The following is a 21,104-nucleotide window of genomic DNA, read 5'->3' on the forward strand; positions in this document are numbered from 1 at the left end:
AGACTGAAGGTCGGTTTTCAGCTAGGTGCGAAATTGACCCGGTTGGTTGTCTATTGCACCAAATAAACCCAAACAAACAAACAAACATGTCATGAAGCTGGATTCATGGCATTAGTATAATATTACTGATATATGGTAAACAACGCTGGATTTCGTTAGCAACAAGCGGCTTGCGTAACTTGTTCAACAAAATAAAGCATATGATTTAGCAGCGCATCCATGAGACACATTAGACCTGTCGTCTTTTTATTTCATTTGTTAGCAAATTATTTTTTTTCTGGGTTTGTCAATTAAACTTGTTTTTTTTGGCAGGCCCGGTTTATTTTGAGATGTCTGATATTTGTATTTTAACAGACAGTACAGACGCCGTCTCTCCGAGCCGATGGTTCAGGAACAGAAGCTAAATTTACCCTAATGCTTTTGTAACTGAGACCAAATAAACGATTATTTTTAAGTAAAGTGTCACAGTGGTAACTTTGTATTTCCAATACCGAACAACATCTTCATTATGTTGTGAATTAATTTTAAAAGCCTGCTGTTATATGGCAAAAACAAACACCGGATCAAAAAAAGTTGCCAAAAGGCTTTAATGTATCTGACTTGTTGTTTATCATGTGTGTCAAAACCTTATCAAGCAAAAATCTTGTTATTAAAAAAAAAGGTAAAAAAGCTAAAATCAAATTTCGCCAAATTTACAAAATTTATTAACAAATCGCGCCAAAAAGAACTGCAAATAGACAAACGAAAAATCGTTTAAAATATAGTGATTCTGTCGCGCAGCAAATGGCGGAAAAACTAATGCTAAAGACTGCGATGTTGTAACTGAATGAAATCTTAGACAACACCTTTAAACGATAACATAACAGCCCGGGTAAAAAGTGCTAACTGTAAGCTCTCTTTCTGGTGTTGCAAATGTGAACCAGTTAGGGAACATCGCAATAAACTTTGAAACAGCAGCTTATAATTGAACTGTAACAAACGCGACAAAAAAACAGGATACGCCACGCTTTACATCTGCCGTTTGAGACATATTTTAAAGTTTTAACGAAAGAATTTAAGTCTTCTGCAGCAAGAAAAACTTTTAAACCAACGCTGATTTGACATATATTTTGTCACTTGGGCATTGACAATCTATGATTAAGTCAAATTATATATTCCTTACAAATTCGCGCATTAAGGGGAATATAATTTTTATCGCAGAAAGTTACCGGGGGGGCTTACAGAAAAATATCCAAACGCAAAGAAATCAATCAATCAAACAAACAAACAATGACAGCAAATGGTGTAGCTTCAAAAATAGATAAACAAGAAGCGCAGATTCGTCGTCGGCAATGTTTTACCGGTTTCGGTGCAGCGCTATGAAAGGTTTCGAGCAGAAGGGCGAGCTGTACTTGATGCCGAGCTGCTTGTATGCCTTGGGCGGCAGCCCGGTGTCGAGCAGGTAAACCGAGCCGTAGGATTCGGGCAAGGACTGTGGCAGAACCGAGCAAACCGTCCACTTGATGTTCAGCTTCGACAGCGGCTCCTGCGCAAACCAACAATACAAAGTAAGGCTTGCGGGTTGCAACGATCATCACCTAGTGATAGTGGGCGTTGAATGAAAATCTGGGTACGAGCCAAGAACTCCGGGTTTTCAGAATAAATTACCTAGTATCTACAGCATTTCAGAATATTTGAGCGAGTATCTCACTAGCATTAGTTGGTTTAATTGGCAAGTCGATAAACTTTAAAATAAAGCACCTTAGCACATAAGCGTTGAACCTTTAAATTTGCGTTTAAAAATATTTTGCGGGCTATAATTCGGTAACATACAGGGTCGGATGCAGGTCTTTCGTTTTGGGGACCATGGAATTTTTGGATAAAGAAAAAAATTATCTGTTGTCCAGCAAGCCCTCTTTACTTTTTATACGTTGGTGTAGTTATCACATAGTAACGTAATATTATATTCCCGCAACTGTCAATTGGTTTGTTAACATAAACGTTTATTTAACTATAGATCAGCTTTTTATTGACTTTACTTGTCATACCCAAAGGCAAAATATTGTATGGACTTGATTAAAAAGTTCCTTTGCAGATAGTATTTTAGATTTATACGTCATAGCTAGCATAGGCGCACAAAAAAATAATTGTTCTTGAAACACCTTTTGCATATTATGACAATTCGAATAACAAGCATATCAAGATCGTCTAAACACCTGTTGTTCTATTACTTTTTACATAAGGGTCAGTCGACCGTGCCTTAGCCGTTGGTTGTACACAATTTTAGGAAATCGGTAGCCAAATCAATTTAAAGCATTTCTGCACGAATTTAAAATTTTGCCATTGAGTGAATAAATTTATTGTAAATTACTTTAAACTTACTTGAGCGAGATAAATGTAGCATTTTACTTAACAGAGATATTTGTAGGAGTTTAAATTATAAAAATACTACAAACGCTACTGTAAAAATAGGTTTAATTTAAACAAGAAATAATTATAAACTACTTGAAGATTTGTTTTTCTTACTTTGTCGTCTGGAGGACAAAGGCACATGACAGGTGCCATGTTTTTACTGCACCAAGTCTGCACAGATTTGTACCAGGAGTGTTGGTGAAAAAAGCCACTGGAATCATCGTCCATTGCATATATTACAAGGTCCACTGGACTGGTGGGCAAATCTAAACGTAGCCACAATTTAATTTTTCATAATACATCATAAAGAGCAATATAAATGGGTATTGATAATAATAATATTGATCAGTGATCACCATATTATACACCTAAAAAACTAGATTAAACATAAATCATAAATTGAAAACAAAAACCTTACCAAATTAAAATGATAATATAAGTTTATAAAATAAGTTATGCTAATGTATATTTGTACCTTTAACATCGCTGATGAGCCTGGCAGAAGTAAGAACTAGCAGCTTCAACTCTTCTTGGACATAATCGTACATCTAAAATGGACGAGCAATTTAATATAAACCATTAATATATCAAAGATTTACATTTAGATTTACATCTGACTAACATACTTTCACAACATCAGCCATAAACACTTGAACATGGACATTTTGATTTGCTAGAAGTCTTGCTGTTGCCACACCCTGTGCACCAAGCTTATGGGGACCAGTAAAAATCACAACATTGGGAGCTTGATGGGCATTCCGAGGGTGTAACCTAGGATGGAAAAAGTAAAATGTAGAAGCATTACAGTTGTTAACAAGCATAAATTTTATATTCTTTCTTACTGGTTACGCAAGTATTTTTATTGGATTTAAAAAAAATAACTTTCAAAGCTTACCTATTACTTCCGCCAAGCACTGATAGAGCCATTTGGCATGCACTTATTGCAAACGCTTCAATTTGACGAGTTCCACTTATTCCCATTTGTTCAGCAGCCTCGCAAATTTTGTTCTGGGTCTTCATCGTTATACAGGGAACAACCAAACCTGCATCTGGTGAAATGAGTAAAAAAATTATTTTCACGGTAGTTTTTAAGGTTGGTTGTTATGTGAACATAAAGTAAAAGTGTAGGTTAGGAATTACAGAGTAGAACATCTAAATTAGCATTATTTGAACAAGATGACTAGAAGAAAAATTTTTACACAAAAATGAAAAAATTGTCATAGGTTTATATCAGCAAGATCCAGAACCGTGCATACATGTAAGCTAAGGAGATCAGACCATGTGTTTAGTGGTAATTTTCTGTGAGAGTTTTTAGTTCTAGAGATTGACAAGAATATTGTTGCAAAAACTTGTTTCAAACAAATACCTGTGTAATACTCAGCAACATCCATACTTTTTGATTTTGCTATGACAATTTGTCTGTATACAACAGGTTTGCTTTCAATCACATTTTCATCATGACGATATTTTGCTACTGTCTTTTGCTTGCGTGACTTGTTTGGAGTTCTTTAAAAATATGTTTACACATTTAAGTATAATATTATAATTCAGCAGGTATTTTACAATGCAAGAAGCAACTCACAAAGCATGCTTGTCAAACAAAGCAAGATTCTTTTCAAAATCAAAATCTTCAGTTAACTCAGTATGATCAATATTAAAGCAATCTTCGGTACTGTGGCAGTCGTTTTTTTGGCGACCTTTAGATAACAAAGTACTATGTTTATTGTATGAAATTTTAATATTTATTTATATTAAAATTTTCTTAAAGTTAAAAGCTTTTTGTAAAAGAAATGCGAAGATAATTGCTTTAATAGCATTGGCACAGTTGAATAATTATTCTAATCCACCTTGGTGATAGTGTTTGTTGTCTTTAGTAAAAGGGTGTCGTTGTTCTCTAAAGCTGTGTGTTACTCTTGGAGGAGACATGGTTTCTTGGAAATTAGCCTGACCCGATCTACTTAAAGGCTTTGGCTGTCGATCACGCTGAACAGTTTCAGGTTGCTTTGGAAGTGTAGGTTTGTGACGGTTTGTGGGTCTGGATGAAGTACTGTTATCCACAGCACTCAATGTTGACATTAAGTCATCAATCATCGTAAGGTCCAGAATTGATGAAGACCTAAGTGTATTGTATATGGCATTGTATTGATACACTAAAGAAATAATGACTTATTTTTTTTATTTATGAGATTGTTAAACTAAAAAACACACTTTGAAACAGATAAAGCAAGTTGTTCAAAAAAACACAAAAGATTACTTACTCAAGAGTGATATCTTCAGAACTACACTTGACTCCATTCTTATAAGGGTTTTGGATTGTTATTGTTTGTTTTGCACTGTCCACTGCACTGATTGATCCTTGGAAAAACCCACGTACAGGTCCACAGTTAATACTGACATGACAGCCAATAAATTGGCTCGCCATTTGACTAACTTTAGGATATTCAAATGGCAACAATTTAAAACTGTTAATATATGACTATTATATATGTCTAGTCAGTCGTTTTGTTTACTCTGAATTAAAAAACAACTATCATTTGACATATAGAATTATTCAAATATAGGGCACTGGTCTACAATTAAACCATTTTTTACAGTAACGAAACTGAGTTGTCAGAAAGAAATTGCAAGAAATAAATAAATAAGATAGGATAAATATATCAATAAAAACACTTGACCCACCCGAACCCAAACGCTAACTCGCACCCCAACCCAAATAATGTTAGAAATATAACACCCCGAACGAAAATGTGGTAAGATTCTAGGTCAGCGCCATACATACCCTTAATTATGTATTTTTAAATTCAACAAAAAAATCGTAAAATAGCCTATGCCAAATTTACGAAAAAATAGTAGTACGGTTTCGACAAAGCTGAGTAATCATGTGTAACTTTACGATTGTTCGCTTGGTGCTTTGTCAACAAATCAGCGGAGCATACAATTTATTACGCTCTGTTACACCCGACCCGCACATTTTGATACCCAAGTATATTTTTCAAACATTTTGCAGTAACGCTATCAAACTAGGATAAAAATGGATTTTGATCCGTCATCTTCTGCTCAACAGGACAGCACCAAAGTGTTCCGCATTATGGGCGATTTTAGAGAGTTCATGTCTTCACAAAGACACCGTTCTGGTACTGACACCAATGCAGTGGTAATAACATAATTTAAGGCTAACAAACAGTATTTTTTATGATATACGCAAATTAAATTTACGTTTTTATTCTAACGTGAAATTTAGTATATTTTTATAATATTACACCTGGCTCCAAAAAAATTTGAAATTAAATACAGATTTCCAACTCTTAACAAGTTGGTTGCATTTTTAACTCTTATAGTAGTGCTTGTGCACTATGTCAACTACCAGTCTGATTTTCGTTTCACTTGAAAGAGATTTTTGGTATGGAGCTCTAAATGTTAAGAATTGCAGGTGTGTAATCTGCTATTTTTGCATGATCGAGGTTAGGAAACTCTGCCTGCATTTCATGTCGATTTTGCCAATCTTGGGTATTTAGTGCCAAAATTTGAGGTGTACCAGATTTTAGGCACACCTGATGTTAAGAATACATACACACCTGCCACCCACATATTCACTGGGCTACACCAGTCTTAAAAACTATTTTGTTTTTATACTACTTATAAAGAAACGATAAAAACATTTTTGAATAAAAAATATTTTAAGTATTTACAAACATGCATATACATCAAAGTTTTAATTTTATATTAGAGTATTAGCAGCATACCCTTTAGACTTCCATTAGAAGAAGGACCAAAGGAGAGCGCAGAAAATGATGTGTCATCAAATATTGCAATGAGGGTGAGCAAATGTTGACACTTTTTTGCATTGGATAGTTTTTTTTTTGTTATTGATTCAAAATTCACTTCTATATGTTTTCATGCATATTTAAAATCTAATGTATGTACATTTAGTATGTTGTTGTTAACTAAAAATATATTAATTGATTAGAAGGACATAGTTTGATATTTTATGTTCAGGTTAAAATAAAGAAATTAGAGGCAGAGTATGCATCATCCGAAAAAGCTCACATTAAAGCCAACATTGAATTAGAAGCACAGTGTGAAAAACTCAAGTCACAAAGGCTACAATTAGAAGAAAAGTATGTTGCCTAAAGTGTAATGCTCTGATGACTTTTGCTACTATATTTTTTGTTGGTCTCTATTTTGCAAGTTTTCTCCTTTTAATTTTGATAAATTAAAAAAAGATTATGCAATAACATTTGCATTTCAATGTGAACCAATGTTTTACATAAGCTTACAATCATAGGCGCCGAACGTGGGTGTGCAGAGAGTTTTTAGACGTTCTGGATTTTTGGCAGGGCGTCAAAACGCCCTGAAATTTGACCGAGTTACACGCGCAACTAATGTGTTAATTTCAATTCTAATAAAACTATTATAAAGATGCGCCGCCATTAGTACAGTTCACTACAATAATGTGCGAAACAGTGGGTGGAAATATCCGTTCCCACCTCCAGATATATTAACCAAGGTGCTAAACTCGCAAAATACGGCCCGCCAATTTTAATTATTATCCGTCTTCTGTAGCCATTTTTGATACGTAAGTTTAAAATTTATTGATGCATCTGATAAGTTTATGTTTTTAAGTAGGATTACCCCCTAAAGCGCCCTAGATACCCTGAAACTATCAACTATTAAAGGTTCTTTAAAAAAAATTGTCAGGTAAAATTTATTACGGACTCACCTTTAGGGTTTAGCTTTGACACGTGTCTAAAAAAATGTTGCTGATCCCAGATTTAGGTCAACCTTAAAGGCTAACAAATTCGCACGAAAGCTGACAAAATCGCCTACAAAAGAATTCTGTGTTTCGGGATTAACCTCATCTGGTAAAATCTGCATTAACCCATCAACTGACCTTGTTTTTTTATCAAAATTCGATACGCCGTATAGCACACTACTTCGTGTGAGATAACAATTCATTAATCTTAAAACACGCTGTGACGATAGGCAATAAAAAATTGCAAGCAACTTAACAAAACTCAATATATGCCACAAAATTTGCACTCGCTTTGCTCGCCAGGTATCCAGAAATGCTACGATTTGTCATCAAGTATAACTTAAATGCTGTTCTAATTAAGTAGTGTGAATAAATAAACGAGTTTGCGTAAATATTGTGTCGTTCACTGACATACCACTTTTTGTTATGAGCGGAGTAGAATGCCACTATGGTCCTTGAGTATTTTGCGTGTATTTGCCATTTCGCATGACGAAATTCCGAGACACACACCGTATTGTTTCAATAATAACTTACGGAAGTACTTAATCTGTTTCATAAGTACTGTTGTGTTTTGTTGGTGATAATGCATAAAAAACATTTTGGACTTACTTAAAAAAACGCCCTGGAATTTTGAAAGTTCGGCGCCTATGCTTACAATATATTAATTTGAACACATATGGATGCTTTTTTCAATTGTGTTTAAATTTAAAACCCTCAAGCTGAACTTCAAAGTACTTTTGTGTTTTTCGCTAAAAAAAAAGGAAAAAAGTTGGTTCGTGTAAAACTCTGAATGCAAATTCGACAAATTTTCAGATGTGAACAACTGCAAACAAGACTGAACAAGTTGACTGCACAATCAATTGAGATGCATGACGATCTTCAGCAAATGCACAAAGATAAGAATGCAGAAATGTTAAAATGTGAAAGCAATTATATGAACCTTGAAAAGCTAAAGCAGGAAAGTGATTCAAGTAAGTGAAAACTAGATTTAGGGTATTTTTATGTATTGCCAGGTGTGACTTTTTAACTTTTGGTTGTTTGTTGGTGTCTCGTTAAAAAGCAAAAAATAAATAATATGTGCAGCTTTATTATTAAATTGATTTGTTACTAATAAATATTATTTCTATTTCAACTTATTTTTTAGGACTTGAATCTCATTTTGAACAACTGAATTACAAAAATTCCCAGCTTTCTGAACAATCTCTCATGTTCCAATCACAGAATACCATTCTGAATTTAAAGTTAGAAGAAAGTGCTGCCTTAATCAAACAGCAAAATAGTAGGTTTGTATATTCCATCATATAGTAAATAACTTTATAATAACACATAAAAAAATTACTTATGTGAAATTATGTTAATATTTAGAAATGCTGTTAACATATGATATGCATCATGTTTTAGACTAGAGACAGCCTCTGAGCTTGTGCAAAGTCACCAGGAAACTACTTCTAAACTTGTTCAAAGTGAGCAGCAACTTCGTGAACTGAAGTCAAGGCTTGAGAAGATGCAAGACACAGAAGCTGTTGCCAATGTATTAACTTTTCACAACTCAGTTAAAAAGCTTTTTATTTTGTTATAATGATGTTTTTTGTCTAGGCCTTCAAAGAAGACATGTACAGGTTTAGACAAATGGAGCAAAATTACAGAAATTTACACGAGGAAAACATTGAGCTGAGGTGCGTGTTTATGTAACCTTTAAACCAATATCAAACAAAAGAAGACTAACTTTATTGCTTTTTAACTTCTAATAGAAAAAATCAAGAAAATTGCTCATTGCTGAATGAAAAGCTTATGTCCGTTGAAGCTAAACTAAATCGAGCTGAAACACAATCAGCTAGAGTGCCAATGCTTGTAGAGGAAAATGAAGCACTGACAAGAAAATTGTTAGAAGTAGAACATTCAAGTGTAGGAATTGATGTTCATCAAACCATGAAGTTTCAGGTTCTATATCCTGTTTTTGTTCTTTACCTAAATAGTTTTGTGCCTGATTTTTAGTTAATTCTAAATTGAAACTGTATAAGATGTGGAATAAGTTTGATTGTTAAACATATAAATGTTAAATTAAAAGAAAACCTGTTTTTGTGATGATTTGTTATAGTTTGAAAGTTTAAAGAACCAGCTGGCGTCCTGTGAAGAAAACAATTCTTTGCTAAAAGCTGATTTAGAAGAGATGACGAAAAACTATCGAGAAGAAAACGTCTTATGTAAAAGATTAGATGAAAAGGTATAAACACTATTTTATTACGTAAACACTGCTTACAATATATTTCATTTTCTTCAAATTTAGATATCTCAACAGGGTGAGATAACATCATCAATAAATTTGCAATTATTAAGATTACGTAAGAGGGCTGGCCTCCTGAGCAAAGAAAGAGATTCTCTGAGAGAGATTTTACAGGTCACTTTAGTGAATTTTTAGATGATGAGTAACATACGTCATTTGTTTTACTAATCTTTTGTCAAATATTCATTTCTTTAGTCCTATGATGCAGAACTAACAATGACATCTCACACAACACAACTCCAAAAAAGAATAGACAATGCAGAAGATGCAAACAGAAAGTTACACAAACGAATCGAAGAACTAGAAGAAGAAAATAAGGTATTAAATAAAGTATTACCTACCGTTTGGAATTTAGAATACCAAATCCATATTATTTAATCCATTATATTTTATGTGTGTGTTTAATTCGATCTAGCGATTTTGTTTAGGGGGACACGGTGATTAGAAATAGATTAGGCAGTCAAATAATTCGCCAAGTAAAATAAATAAGTAACTCCTTCAAGTAATGCGTTACTATTGCTTGGCAATTACGATTTATGAAAACTCACTGAAAATAAAAGCTTTTGAAGTAAATTAAAGCGCTAGACTTGGCTTTGAGATAGCCGCTAGCCATATAACATTAAATCGGTACATAATAAAGTTAGTATTATGCAAAGTGTATCACAATCAGCTAATGTTTGCCGCTAAAAAACTAAGCTTTACTGATGGACTATAAATGTTCAAAACATTGACTGATACTTATGCAAGTTTGTGGTTGCGTATGAACTTCATATTACAAGTTCCTCTACTCTACTCTACTCTACTGTGTGCCCGGTTTCATTTGTAGGTGACAAAACTCTATATTTCACCATGGTAATTTTATAAATAATTTATTGTGTTGGACAGCAAATTTTGGAGAAAGCTATGATGAACAAGTTAAGAGTAAGGCATCTTGAGATGGCGAGCCACTCTGATCAAGGCTCTTCGTCGCCAGGATTAATGAGGTCAAATGATTTAGAAATTGCAGCCCTAAAAGAAAAGGTTAGTCTTAACGGATATATCTATTAATGTTTGCCAATTACTTGTGATAACCTGTGGTTGCTATAACCTGGTTCCAGTTACCTAGACCAGTTATTCTCAACCTGTATGCCACGGCACTCTAGTGTGCCGCGGAACTTGTTATTTTGTAAAATAAACTATTTGTATTAGAAATACACATGCAAGCAATCAAGCATGCAAAATTTAAATGCACACTATCTATTTAAAAACTTATAATATTAAAACATTTACGTGTTTGCCTTGGATATATAAAGGACGTTCGTCAAGTTATAAATGAGTTGTTTTGTGGAAAGAGTGTCTCAAATGTTTTTTTGTACTTTTTAGTGTGCCGCAACATAAAAAATGTTTGAGAATAACTGGCTTAGAACTAGGCATTATTTCCGTCAGTTTAAGTGCATTCGTCCGAGTCGACCATTATTTCGTTTGAATATATTATAGTATTATCCAGTTACCTATCAATTTGTGTAGATTGGCCAAGAGCTAATACCTATATTCATATTTGCTGTCGCATATAACACAATTTTAAAAGCGATGTACTTAAGTAAGACCGTAGGCTAGACTTATCAAATACTCTCAATAAATTCATTTGTCGTTATCCTTTACAAAAACAAACATAAAATGTTGAGTGATTTCAGGTCGAAGAATTCGATGCAGAAAATAAACGACTGCAAGAAAAAAATGAAAGACTTGAAGCTTTGATTGAACAAGGAAAACTTAAGGGGGACTACAATCCTGAAACCACCAAGGTTAAATTTTGCGTAATATACAGTTAACACCTTCACACCCAACTATGAACGCTTTGTTTTTTCAAGATCGGTTTTGTGCAAATTTCGGTTGCCAATACTGATATAAGTTTGAACTTTGTATACCAAGATTTATTTTAAATGTTACACACTAACAATAATTAGTACGAAACTGTTATTCACACCTTAAAATTTGGTAAATAAAAGCCATCTGTCTATCTAAGCTTTCAAGCTTTCTCGGAATCTATAATAAGCGTCAACGTAACGAAACCGCGTTAGATTTTGTTTGTTCACACAAAGTTTTAACACGACTGTTGTGTATACTAAAACCAAATAGCGCAAGCGCGTTGTGCTACTTTTCACAAACCTGCAATGCTGTTTTCTGTTGGAAGATTATACACTTTGCGATGAATCCGGCGGACCTGGCGCACATGAAGGCAAAGCAGTGCAATGCCAATCTGGAAGAGGAATGCGCCCGCCTTAGACAAAAACTAAAAGACGTCGAAGAAGGCCATGAGGTTTCCATGGTGGAAGGTAGGCATCGCTCTATTTTTATATATAAACCATTTAATACTTAATATTAAAATCAGATTTTTAGTTAGCGTACTTTTTGGATTTTCGTACATCTTTATTTTAAAATAGGATGATAGTTTGTGATTTGTGCTTCATTTCAGTGGAATCGATGAAGGCTGCCAAAGACCAGGTGCATATGGCCGAGCTTAGAAATCAAAGGTTGAAAGAGATTTTCACTAAAAAGGTTCAAGAATTTAGACAGGTTTGAAGCATTTTCTCATGCCTGTTTTAAAGCTGCAATCTTACAGACTTTTTCACTTGTATTCTTGAGATAGAAATAACCAAAATTACTGTTTTAATGCAATGTAGAATAAAATTCTACAATCCTTTATGACTACGGCGATCCCAACGATTCTTGTAAAGCGCACTTACTTACAATAATCGACAAATGTTTTAATATTACTCGTCTAAGAAAATCTAAAAACCTATGCCGTGAATATACTGTTGCTGTAAAGCAAGGGTCTCAAACTCAAATTGCTCTGAGGGCCAAATGAGGACGTGTCAAATGCCCAAGGGCCGCAATTCACAACAAAATGAACACAATAAAATATAAACACATGTAGGCTGATTTTAGGCTATAGTTGTTTGTTCTGGCTACTTTGGGCTTCAAATTGTCAGCAGAATCAAATCTGGAGTTGCTTGCAGATGTGGACTGCCTAATATTGGCAAAGAAAATTCTTTGTTTGCAAAGTGCTGGTTTAACTTTTTATTTTTTTACTTTGCCCTGGTAAGCATATTAATTATCGCGGTGCATTGTTTCGAAGTGCAAACCCTTGTTATACTTCTTCATAACAGCGATCTTCTGCCGGCAAATAAGGCAATAACTAGTACCTCTGACCGCGGTGACAAAATATAGCTCCTCCCACTTATCTTGAAAAACTTTTCTTTCGTCTGTGATTTTTCTCATTTTTGAAGCAAAAGACAAGTGTAATTTAGCTTTTTAAGCTATAGAAATTTATTGCAATACTAGGCTAGAACAATCAAAGCCTACAACTCGACAATCAATTTATACATTATGAGATGACCAATTACACTAACACCTGACTGACGGCACTTTCCAGCGTTATTGTGACAACTGTACAGAGTTGAATAGGCAATGTGACGTAATAGTAGATCTTTTACCGCATAAATGGTAGCGTTTGAAAGTGATATGACAGTGAAGTTTGGTGAGTATAGTTTCAGTTTTTTGAAGGAATTTTAGAGTGAATTTTAACTTTCAAATCTGATAAAAAAAGATATGTGGCACTTAAATATTGTCAATACTTGAAAATCCAAAATTTCTACACGGGCCGCACAAAATGTTCTCGCGGGCCGCATGCGGCCCGCGGGCCGCGTGTTTGAGACCCTTGCTGTAAAGCATTGTATCAATTGTACAAAAATATGCCGTGTTACGTCAATACGCAAAGGTGTACTGTACCAGTATACTTTTAGAATTCGAATGAATAAGTTACTAATCAGTGTATTTCGGAAAACACCGCAGTTTTTTTCCATACTCTTTTATCTTCATATCCTCAGGCATGTTACTCTCTCACTGGTTACCGAATCGACAGTTCAGCCGATGCTCAATTTAAGCTGGTTTCCATGTTCGCTGAATCCGAAGCCGATTATTTATTATTTCAGGTAAGCGCTTACTTTCCTATTAAATGTTTGCTACGACTAGTGTTGGTGGTTGTTCGAAACTAGGGTTGTATTGTAGTTTTACTCAGTATAATGCCCTGAAACTACTTATAAATAGGGTTAACTTATCAATCTAAGTAGAATCCCAGGGGAATCTAGAATGTTACGTTTCGAATCTAGTATAAAGAGTTCAGAATATCGCATCCTAGTATATTTTTATATCATTTAACTTGTATTTTGTTTGGGGTGAACTAGACCTAATTATAAAAATCCTACTTTTTTTACTTTTGCAACCTATTGCATTCAAAAGATTGCATTTAAGAACTATGTACCTGGCATTACACGAAAATAGCTCGCCCAATAAAGCTTGATTAACACTTGCTTTTTTAGGCAAAAGTTATCGGCAAGTAATCGGTCGCACAAAAAAAACGCTTTAAACGAAGAAATTTTATCGTTTTCAATTACCTGAAATATTTTGATACGAATCGAATTTGATTCGAATCTAAGGATTCGATATTCTACTTTGAACATCCCTACTTATCAATATTGCCTACTTGACTATAGTATTCAGTCATTCGGTATCAGTCCGATCACGTTGCTTTTGACAATAATATCGCGTATCAGGCATCTTTACAAGAATCCTTATTTAAAGTATTTAAAAAGGGTTGTTCAATTAACAGATGATGGACAACGGCGAAATGCAGTTACTTGAGACTGAATATTCCAAGTCTCTTGCCGAGCTGATCAGTCTGCACTTACATCACCAAAACAGTATCCCGATGTTTCTTAGTGCCTTATCTGTCAACCTGTACAGCCAACAGACCCTAATGGAGTGAAACATCACTGCAACCCATCAGACCTTCAATTTTGTCGCAAATATTTTCGAACTGGGCAGCTGTAGTTTTCTTTATTAATCATTTTACTTATGTTGAGGCTAATTAGCCTTTATGTTTCCAACTACGGCGAATGGGTATTGGGTACGCCTAATAAAATATTCGTTTTCGGTGATCATCTCATTTTTCCTTTAAACTTTCTAAAATATATGCTAAAAACATGACAGCGTCGTTTGTTTCAGACCTCAGTTGTTTTTGCGGAGACTCCAGGCAACAGTGTTTGAGTTAACACACTTTACTCCGGTATTTCTGGTGTATATACGGACATACGTGAAATGGAAAAAATTGTTCAATTTATTGCCTAATTTGCATTGTGTAAACTATGGTAAACTTGAAAAAAGTTAGAATATGCAGTATGCACGTTTAGTCTTCGGGTACCTTTATAATTAAGATTTTGTCTTAAAATTAAGCACCTTTTTAGTCTTTCTGCATTTCTTTGGAAACTTTGTTATTAACTGAAACCCTGTTTTTTGAGCTGCAAACTGTTAACTGAATAATATGAACACGGGCATCCCGAGTGGACGAGGCCACGTGCCCATAATTCCCCCCATTTATAGTTGTGAGTGTTTCAAAGCAAAGGCATCGTGTAGCTCATCGTACCCTCGAAAATGAAAGTTTTGTGAACTTAAACCAGTGGTTCGTGAGAAGGTTTCAGGGGTCCGCAAGTTGATTAGGGTTGTACTATCCGGATAGCGGTTAGTTTTTTTTATTATCTGATATACAAATAAAATTTTTCTGGCTAACCAGGTAGCATACGAAAAGTTTTCCGTTTTTTACACCTTTTCAGTCCGTTTTTGCCAAGTTCGAATGTTTTTTCCAAAACCTGTCGGGAAATGGAGCGACAGTTTCTATAGAATGTAGAAGTATCGCTTAATGTCGCATACTGTATGCCTAGTTCTACTAAAATTTTGCATTTAATCTACAGTGATTGTTGTAGTGATTGATGACTGTACTACTGTTAAGCAGCTAACTGAATCCAATCATTAAACAAATCCTTTTATCTTGTGTCATTGTGACACATAGAGAAACCCAAAGGGTAGTGGTTACAATCACAAGATTCAACAATTGATGTGTTGTGCTTTATAACAAAGAAAATATTAAAAATTGGCAATTCAATTATTTCTATGGCATGTATTAATGTTTTAACAAACTGTGTCACTGATTTAATGATACTGTTGTCGGTTGATTTTTAAATTGTCGATTTACGTGAATTGCGAAAGATCGATAGTCTGATATATGTTTTTTATTATCCGGTTAGGTTAGACTCCAAACATCCGGATATATAAAAAATATTAATCCAAGTTCCCAACCAACCCTACTTTTGACGTCACGTTTTGTCGTAACTTTGCGAAGTCATCTTTGATTTTTTTTCTTGCGTCACGAATAAAAGCAAGATCCGCCCCTGGGCGCCCCACTGTGGAGTTTGCCACAGCTGACGAAGTTGTAGTGACGTGTCCATCTAATTAAATACTTCGACGTGGTGTATCTGAGTTATTTGCCTTTTACCATTATTCGTTTCGCTGTAATTACTCGTCTCGCTACTCCTCTCTTTCTCTTGTTACTCTCACCTTCTCGCATATGCCTTTTCGTGCTACGCCCTCGGCAGTCTGACCGGGGCGCCTTCGTGAGCAGTCGCCTTTACTAATGCTAATACATCGGACTGATAGACAAGTAGTTTGGGTAGATGTTAACCTTCTGATAGGAATCGGATATAAGGAGTCACAGGGAACTAAACGTAGTCCCAATAAACATCCCATACATCCCCAAACCGCTACAAAGTTACGGCTGAGGCCTAGCAGCAAAGCATATCATATTAAAGAAACTTACGTGGTAGGCCTACTACGTTTATTTTCGGATCGCGACTAAAAGCTTTAAAGTGCTTGTCCCAAATATATTTACAGTTCTTTAAATGTAAGTCGTTACCTTCTAATAACTACTTCCATTTGTTTTATAGGTAAATTACAAAACAATTTCAACACGAGGATTAAAGATGTGCAATGTTCATACATTTCAATTTACCAAAGATTTGGCGCGAATCACCTCAGAGAAAAAATAAACGATGTCGTCATAGTTACCGATCCTGAGCTATGGATATGTAACATAAAAGCCCATTAGGCATATTATGTGTATAAAATTACCATAATTGAAATGAATACTACTACTAGAAAAAGTATTTGTACAGAACGAATTTGATGCTTTTATGTCTATTTTTTAATTGTAATAAATCTGTCAAATACAAACTTTTATTATAACACCCAATCAATTGTTTCGCTGCGTCGTATAGGATAAAGTGTAACCAAAAAGGTAAACAGCATCTCCTGTAAAGCCTGCTTCCTCGTCAAGCACACTTGCCGGATCTCAGTTGACTGACAATTATAGGGATAGTATGAAAGAAAAGCTACAGGTTTACCGAAATTAGGGAATTATGGAAAACACATTAGAGGTAGTCGTGCCTGGAACTGGTGGCGGTGGAAGCGTTATAAGCACTCTTCATGATGAGATTGTAGACGAAAGTGCAAAGTTCGGCTCAACCAGTGTTACAACTGATGATCATTTGTTCGAAAAAATTGAAACACATCTTCTTGAAAAAATCAAAGCTGGTGACAGAACCGCACCTTTTCTTCTGGGTCAATTTTATTATGAAGAAGTATACCTATTTATATTTTCTTACATTATATTCAGTGAACAGAAGCCCATTTTTTGGCGAATGTCAACAAACAATTTTACTGAAACATTATTTACCTAAAACTATGTATATATAATGTAAAATTACAATGGTGAACTACTTAGTTACAAACGTTTCCTGTGTATTTTAACTATTTTCTTTGGAAGGGTTTGTTGGAAAAGGCAATTGTTCAGTTTGAAAGAATTAAAGATTGGGACTATCAAGCAATGTATCAACTTGCAACAATGTACTATGATGGATTGGGTACTACAATAGATGAGGTTACTTGCAATTTATTTATACTTACTAAAATTTAAAGTGTGTTTATTAAATATTTTTTATACAAAAAAAAATAACATCACAGAAAAATGGAATGGAATTAATGTTGAAAGTGGCTACAAGTGAAAGTGTCCATGCTTCCCATCTTAGGCATTCCGCTCAATTTAATATCGGCCGTGCTTATTTTGAAGGTTATGGTGTTCAACAAAATGACCAAGAAGCAGAAAGGTGATTTTATTATAATATGCCTTTAAAAGTTATGATCTTCTTGTAACTGATTTTGTGCTAGATGGTGGATTAAGGCTGCTGATGATGGAAATCCAAAAGCAAGTATATTAGCTCAAACCATGTTGGGTATGCTTTATGCTAGGCCTGAATTTTTAAACCTGAGGAAATCTTTTTTCTGGCATTCTGAAGCATGTGGTAATGGAAATTTGGAATCTCAAGGTTTTTATTCAGTGTTTACAAATCAAATATTTTGATTGCTCCTTTAATTCCTTGTCTCTATGTTTTAAGGTATTTTGGGAGTGATGTACTTGGAGGGTCAAGGTATTGCAAAAAGTGAAAGCAGTGCTTATGAGTGTCTTAAGGAAGCTGCAGACCGGGGCAATGTTTATGCCCAGGGAAGACTTGTTCAACTATTTTACCAAAAAAGATTATATACAAAAGCAAGCGACCTTGCAAGAAGGTTGTCTATGTTTTTTAATTGATTTTATAAAGTATCACATTAATAAGCTTATGAATCTTCTTCTTTTTTAGGGTTGTAGAGTATACAGACGTTGAGAGTTTGGCCAGAGATACTGGTTGTCTTGCAACCTTTATTGTTAAAGGAATAGCCTACGCCTGTTTTTATCTATCTAGATGCCTCCACCATGGTTATGGCGTAACAAAAAATGTGGAAGAGGCAAAAAAATACTTTAATCAGGTACAATATTATTTTATTAAATATATAGATATCCACTTTTTATATTATATATCAATAAATATATGGACATCAACATTTATATATATATATATATATATATACAATCCAATATTAACATTTCATTTAAAACTGCTTTATTTTTAGGCTTGTGATTTGGATCCAGTTATCTCGCATGACTTTCGTATTAACGTTGCTTATGGATTATTGTAATCTTATTGTATCATTGTAAAAAAGTGAAAATGTATCTCTGCAATAACGTCAGTATTTTTTGTTTTTCACCTTTGCACTTAACGTTGTAAACTGCAACGATGATATTAATAAAAAATATTCATAAATTTGAAAACTCTCAGTAGGTAAAAAATGTCTACCAGGTTGCCTAGCAGGGCTGCGGAGTCGGACTCGGGACTCGAGGAGTCAGTTTGTTTTGCTGGGGCCGGACTCTAGACTCGAGTAAGACCATATAAAACTACCCGAGTCCTGAGTCCGACATGCAAAAAAAAGATATGGCCGCCAATTGGAAATTGTAAAAGTAGAATAGCATATTCTGGAATATTTTCCAACCATGTATTGTGAGTGGATAAATTGTTTATGACACTCCTATAAGTGGATTGCTGAATATCCACGTTATTTTAGTTACATAAATTGGCTGAATACACACTGTAGATTCAGGGCTAGACTCGGGACTCAACAAAATGGAATCGCACATTTGACCGGAGTCGGAATCGGGTTTCTTTTTTGGGGTGGAGTCGGGTTATTCTAACCTACTCCTCAGCCCTGTGACCTAGTTAGGCTGACTAAAACTAAACGATTGGCAAATATCTGTTTGCACAGCCTCTAAAACAGGTTAAGTTGTGACCCGCGTGTCAATGGTTCGCCACCCCTGCTTTTTATGTAGTGAAAATGTTTAGAGATTACACAAGTCCGGTCTTCACACAAAACAAAAAACTTGCTTTTGTTTTGCTTAAATTGACAAACAAGGATAGGTGACGCACTAGGAACATGCAAGAGACTGGCATATTGCTCGATATATGGCATTTGAAAATAATTTAGCGGAATTGAAATTTAAAAATATATTAATTCAGATTTATTTATTTTTTTAGTTCACATGGTCTAGATTTAAAAATATCCACAAACAAACAAGTTTACGCGATGGGCGAAAACTTTTCTGCATTTAGGCCCTTATTCTGGAGACGGGCTCAAAACCAAAATGTGCACTTTGTGCGCACAATGTGCACTTGTCATATGTGCACGAACCAAAATGTGCACATTGTGCGCACAATGTCCACTTGTTATATGTGCACGGTTTAGTGCACATTTGAAGGTGCACATTGTGCACTTGCGATATTTGCACCAAATGTACACTAAATCTGCATCTAATGTGCACCTCACTTGAATTTGATGTGCTATTAATGTGCCGGTGCGGCAAATGTGGCTAAAAAGTTGCACACTCTGTTTTCCGTGATCACTTTTTCCACCGCGTGTGATGGTAAGGCGCTATTTGTTTGGCAGCCGATTATTATTATCAAACTTAAAAACAGACAGACAGGTAGATGTAGGATTTGTAATTTTCTTACTTACCAGAAGATATACAGATTGTCACAAATATAATTGTTGTAGACCCTTTGTACCGGACTAATGCGTTTGTCCGCGGGAATCGCCGTTCGGGTCAGCTACCCACCAACTTGGTTTTCCCTCAGGGTTAGGACTTTGTGTGAATTTCGAAGTCTCAGTTTTTCTAGCACTGCGTGACAACTTTGTGTGCGGTTGCGTTTTGGATGGCGTTGTGTTGCATCGTCATTCGTCGGGTGGATACCGAGAGAATCGGACGCATTTTGAGCACGGTTTGCAGTCTCGTTGGTTACAGGCAAGATTAATTTTTGAATTGTAAATTCATTTAAGCTAAGTTACGTGACGTATTAAAAAAACAGCAACTCATTGATCATATATAGAAAAACAGAAAAATCAACGTTTTATTTAATCAATATTCATATTTTTGGGCTCTTTCACTATTGTACGTAAAAATTAATAAAAAAATATTTCTTCAAATGCCGCATACCACAACACATATTGTTTGGGTTAGGGTGCGGGTTAGCGTTTGGTTGAGGGTGGGTCAAGTTATTATTAATTATGAACATAATATTACTTGACCCGCCCTCACCCAAACGCTAACCCGCACCCTAACCCATACAATATGCGTTGAGGTATGCGGTATTATTATTTTTTTTTTATTCATAACTTTTCACGTACAATATTGAAAGAGCGCCTATTTTTGTCATAAAATTTCGAACATGGCGTTAACTTAACTCTGTAAAATACAAGTTGTGACGTCATGCTGGAGTGAACCGCTTTTGTTTACAGGTTGGGGTTCGGTGAAGGTTTATGTTCTTTCAAATTATTCCGTTCAGTTCCGGTTCTGGTCCTTAAAATTTTACAAAAAACGGTTCAGATTCGGTAACAGTTCGGCATACTTTACCTTTTTGATTGTTGCATAAATGTAGGCCTATGCCTTACCTTTTATTTTCAGTAATTATTTTTTCTCTGTAATCTAACATTATATATTTTTTATGTTTCTGTAGCATTTTTCTACGTTCGTCTTTAACTTCCCTTTAGTGTATTGATTTTTGATTTTTATATTTCGATAGCCTTTTTTTCATTTATTTTTACTATAATTTCATTTTCCTTTGTCATTTGAGGTTATATTTAATTTGTTTCTGTCGCATTTTCATATTACCTACCTATCGATAGTATTTCGTTTATAATCTTGCTTAAAGTATTTCGCAAATATTGCTGCTGCAGTTTTCCGTTTAAAATTTTTCTATTCAACCATTTCCAACTTTTTATCTTACGATTGGTATTTCGCCCTGAAGTGAGTATTTTTTTGTTCCCTTAATTGCTTTTGTGCTATATGCGTGCCGTGACTCCTTCAATTTTCTGGTTTTATAA

At 34.8% G+C, this 21,104-nt stretch overlaps 3 protein-coding genes across 3 annotated transcripts; 2 read left to right on the plus strand and 1 right to left on the minus strand.

Moving 5' to 3' along the window:
• Positions 1 to 691: 691 nt before the first annotated feature.
• On the minus strand, positions 692 to 4,898 carry LOC146148095 (enhancer of mRNA-decapping protein 3-like). Its single transcript, XM_083387526.1, has 9 exons — positions 4,650 to 4,898; positions 4,239 to 4,507; positions 3,974 to 4,088; positions 3,758 to 3,897; positions 3,287 to 3,440; positions 3,018 to 3,162; positions 2,867 to 2,939; positions 2,506 to 2,657; positions 692 to 1,525 (listed from the first exon to the last, which is right to left on the minus strand). The coding sequence occupies exons 1-9, from the start codon at positions 4,811 to 4,813 to the stop codon at positions 1,337 to 1,339; spliced, it is 1,401 nt and encodes a 466-aa protein (XP_083243652.1). The 5' UTR covers positions 4,814 to 4,898; the 3' UTR covers positions 692 to 1,336.
• A 504-nt stretch (positions 4,899 to 5,402) lies between these two features.
• On the plus strand, positions 5,403 to 14,454 carry LOC146148096 (mitotic spindle assembly checkpoint protein MAD1-like). Its single transcript, XM_083387697.1, has 17 exons — positions 5,403 to 5,545; positions 6,119 to 6,208; positions 6,388 to 6,509; positions 7,958 to 8,115; positions 8,289 to 8,427; positions 8,546 to 8,675; positions 8,741 to 8,820; positions 8,896 to 9,085; positions 9,243 to 9,368; positions 9,432 to 9,542; positions 9,624 to 9,746; positions 10,314 to 10,448; positions 11,102 to 11,212; positions 11,602 to 11,743; positions 11,884 to 11,984; positions 13,298 to 13,402; positions 14,080 to 14,454. Exons 1-17 carry the CDS (start codon positions 5,423 to 5,425, stop codon positions 14,233 to 14,235), a joined length of 2,142 nt encoding a protein of 713 aa, XP_083243823.1. The 5' UTR covers positions 5,403 to 5,422; the 3' UTR covers positions 14,236 to 14,454.
• Positions 14,455 to 16,641: 2,187 nt separating this feature from the next.
• Positions 16,642 to 18,494, plus strand: LOC146148097 (LRP2-binding protein-like). The gene is made up of 7 exons (XM_083387593.1): positions 16,642 to 16,939; positions 17,125 to 17,238; positions 17,322 to 17,464; positions 17,526 to 17,683; positions 17,753 to 17,924; positions 17,996 to 18,161; positions 18,306 to 18,494. Exons 1-7 carry the CDS (start codon positions 16,718 to 16,720, stop codon positions 18,369 to 18,371), a joined length of 1,041 nt encoding a protein of 346 aa, XP_083243719.1. The 5' UTR covers positions 16,642 to 16,717; the 3' UTR covers positions 18,372 to 18,494.
• Positions 18,495 to 21,104: the final 2,610 nt, after the last annotated feature.

The sequence above is a fragment of the Ascidiella aspersa genome, chromosome 4, assembly GCF_963924565.1.
Source record: "Ascidiella aspersa chromosome 4, kaAscAspe10.2, whole genome shotgun sequence".
NCBI classification, from domain to species: Eukaryota; Metazoa; Chordata; class Ascidiacea; order Phlebobranchia; family Ascidiidae; genus Ascidiella; species Ascidiella aspersa.

Bases quoted from the DNA above. Each gene is read 5' to 3' on its own strand.
- LOC146148095 (XM_083387526.1), bottom strand. From the start codon at position 4,813: ATGGCGAGCCAATTTATTGGCTGTCATGTCAGTATTAACTGTGGACCT. The intron at 4,089-4,238 runs GTGGATTAGAAT...TGTTATCTAAAG, and splicing joins CAACAAACACTATCACCAAG to GTCGCCAAAAAAACGACTGC. The intron at 3,441-3,757 runs GTATTTGTTTGA...TCATTTCACCAG, and splicing joins TGTTGCTGAGTATTACACAG to ATGCAGGTTTGGTTGTTCCC.
- LOC146148097 (XM_083387593.1), top strand. From the start codon at position 16,718: ATGGAAAACACATTAGAGGTAGTCGTGCCTGGAACTGGTGGCGGTGGA. The intron at 16,940-17,124 runs GTATACCTATTT...TTTCTTTGGAAG, and splicing joins GTCAATTTTATTATGAAGAA to GGTTTGTTGGAAAAGGCAAT. The intron at 18,162-18,305 runs GTACAATATTAT...CTTTATTTTTAG, and splicing joins CAAAAAAATACTTTAATCAG to GCTTGTGATTTGGATCCAGT.
- LOC146148096 (XM_083387697.1), top strand. From the start codon at position 5,423: ATGGATTTTGATCCGTCATCTTCTGCTCAACAGGACAGCACCAAAGTG. The intron at 11,744-11,883 runs GTAGGCATCGCT...GCTTCATTTCAG, and splicing joins TGAGGTTTCCATGGTGGAAG to TGGAATCGATGAAGGCTGCC. The intron at 13,403-14,079 runs GTAAGCGCTTAC...TTCAATTAACAG, and splicing joins CCGATTATTTATTATTTCAG to ATGATGGACAACGGCGAAAT.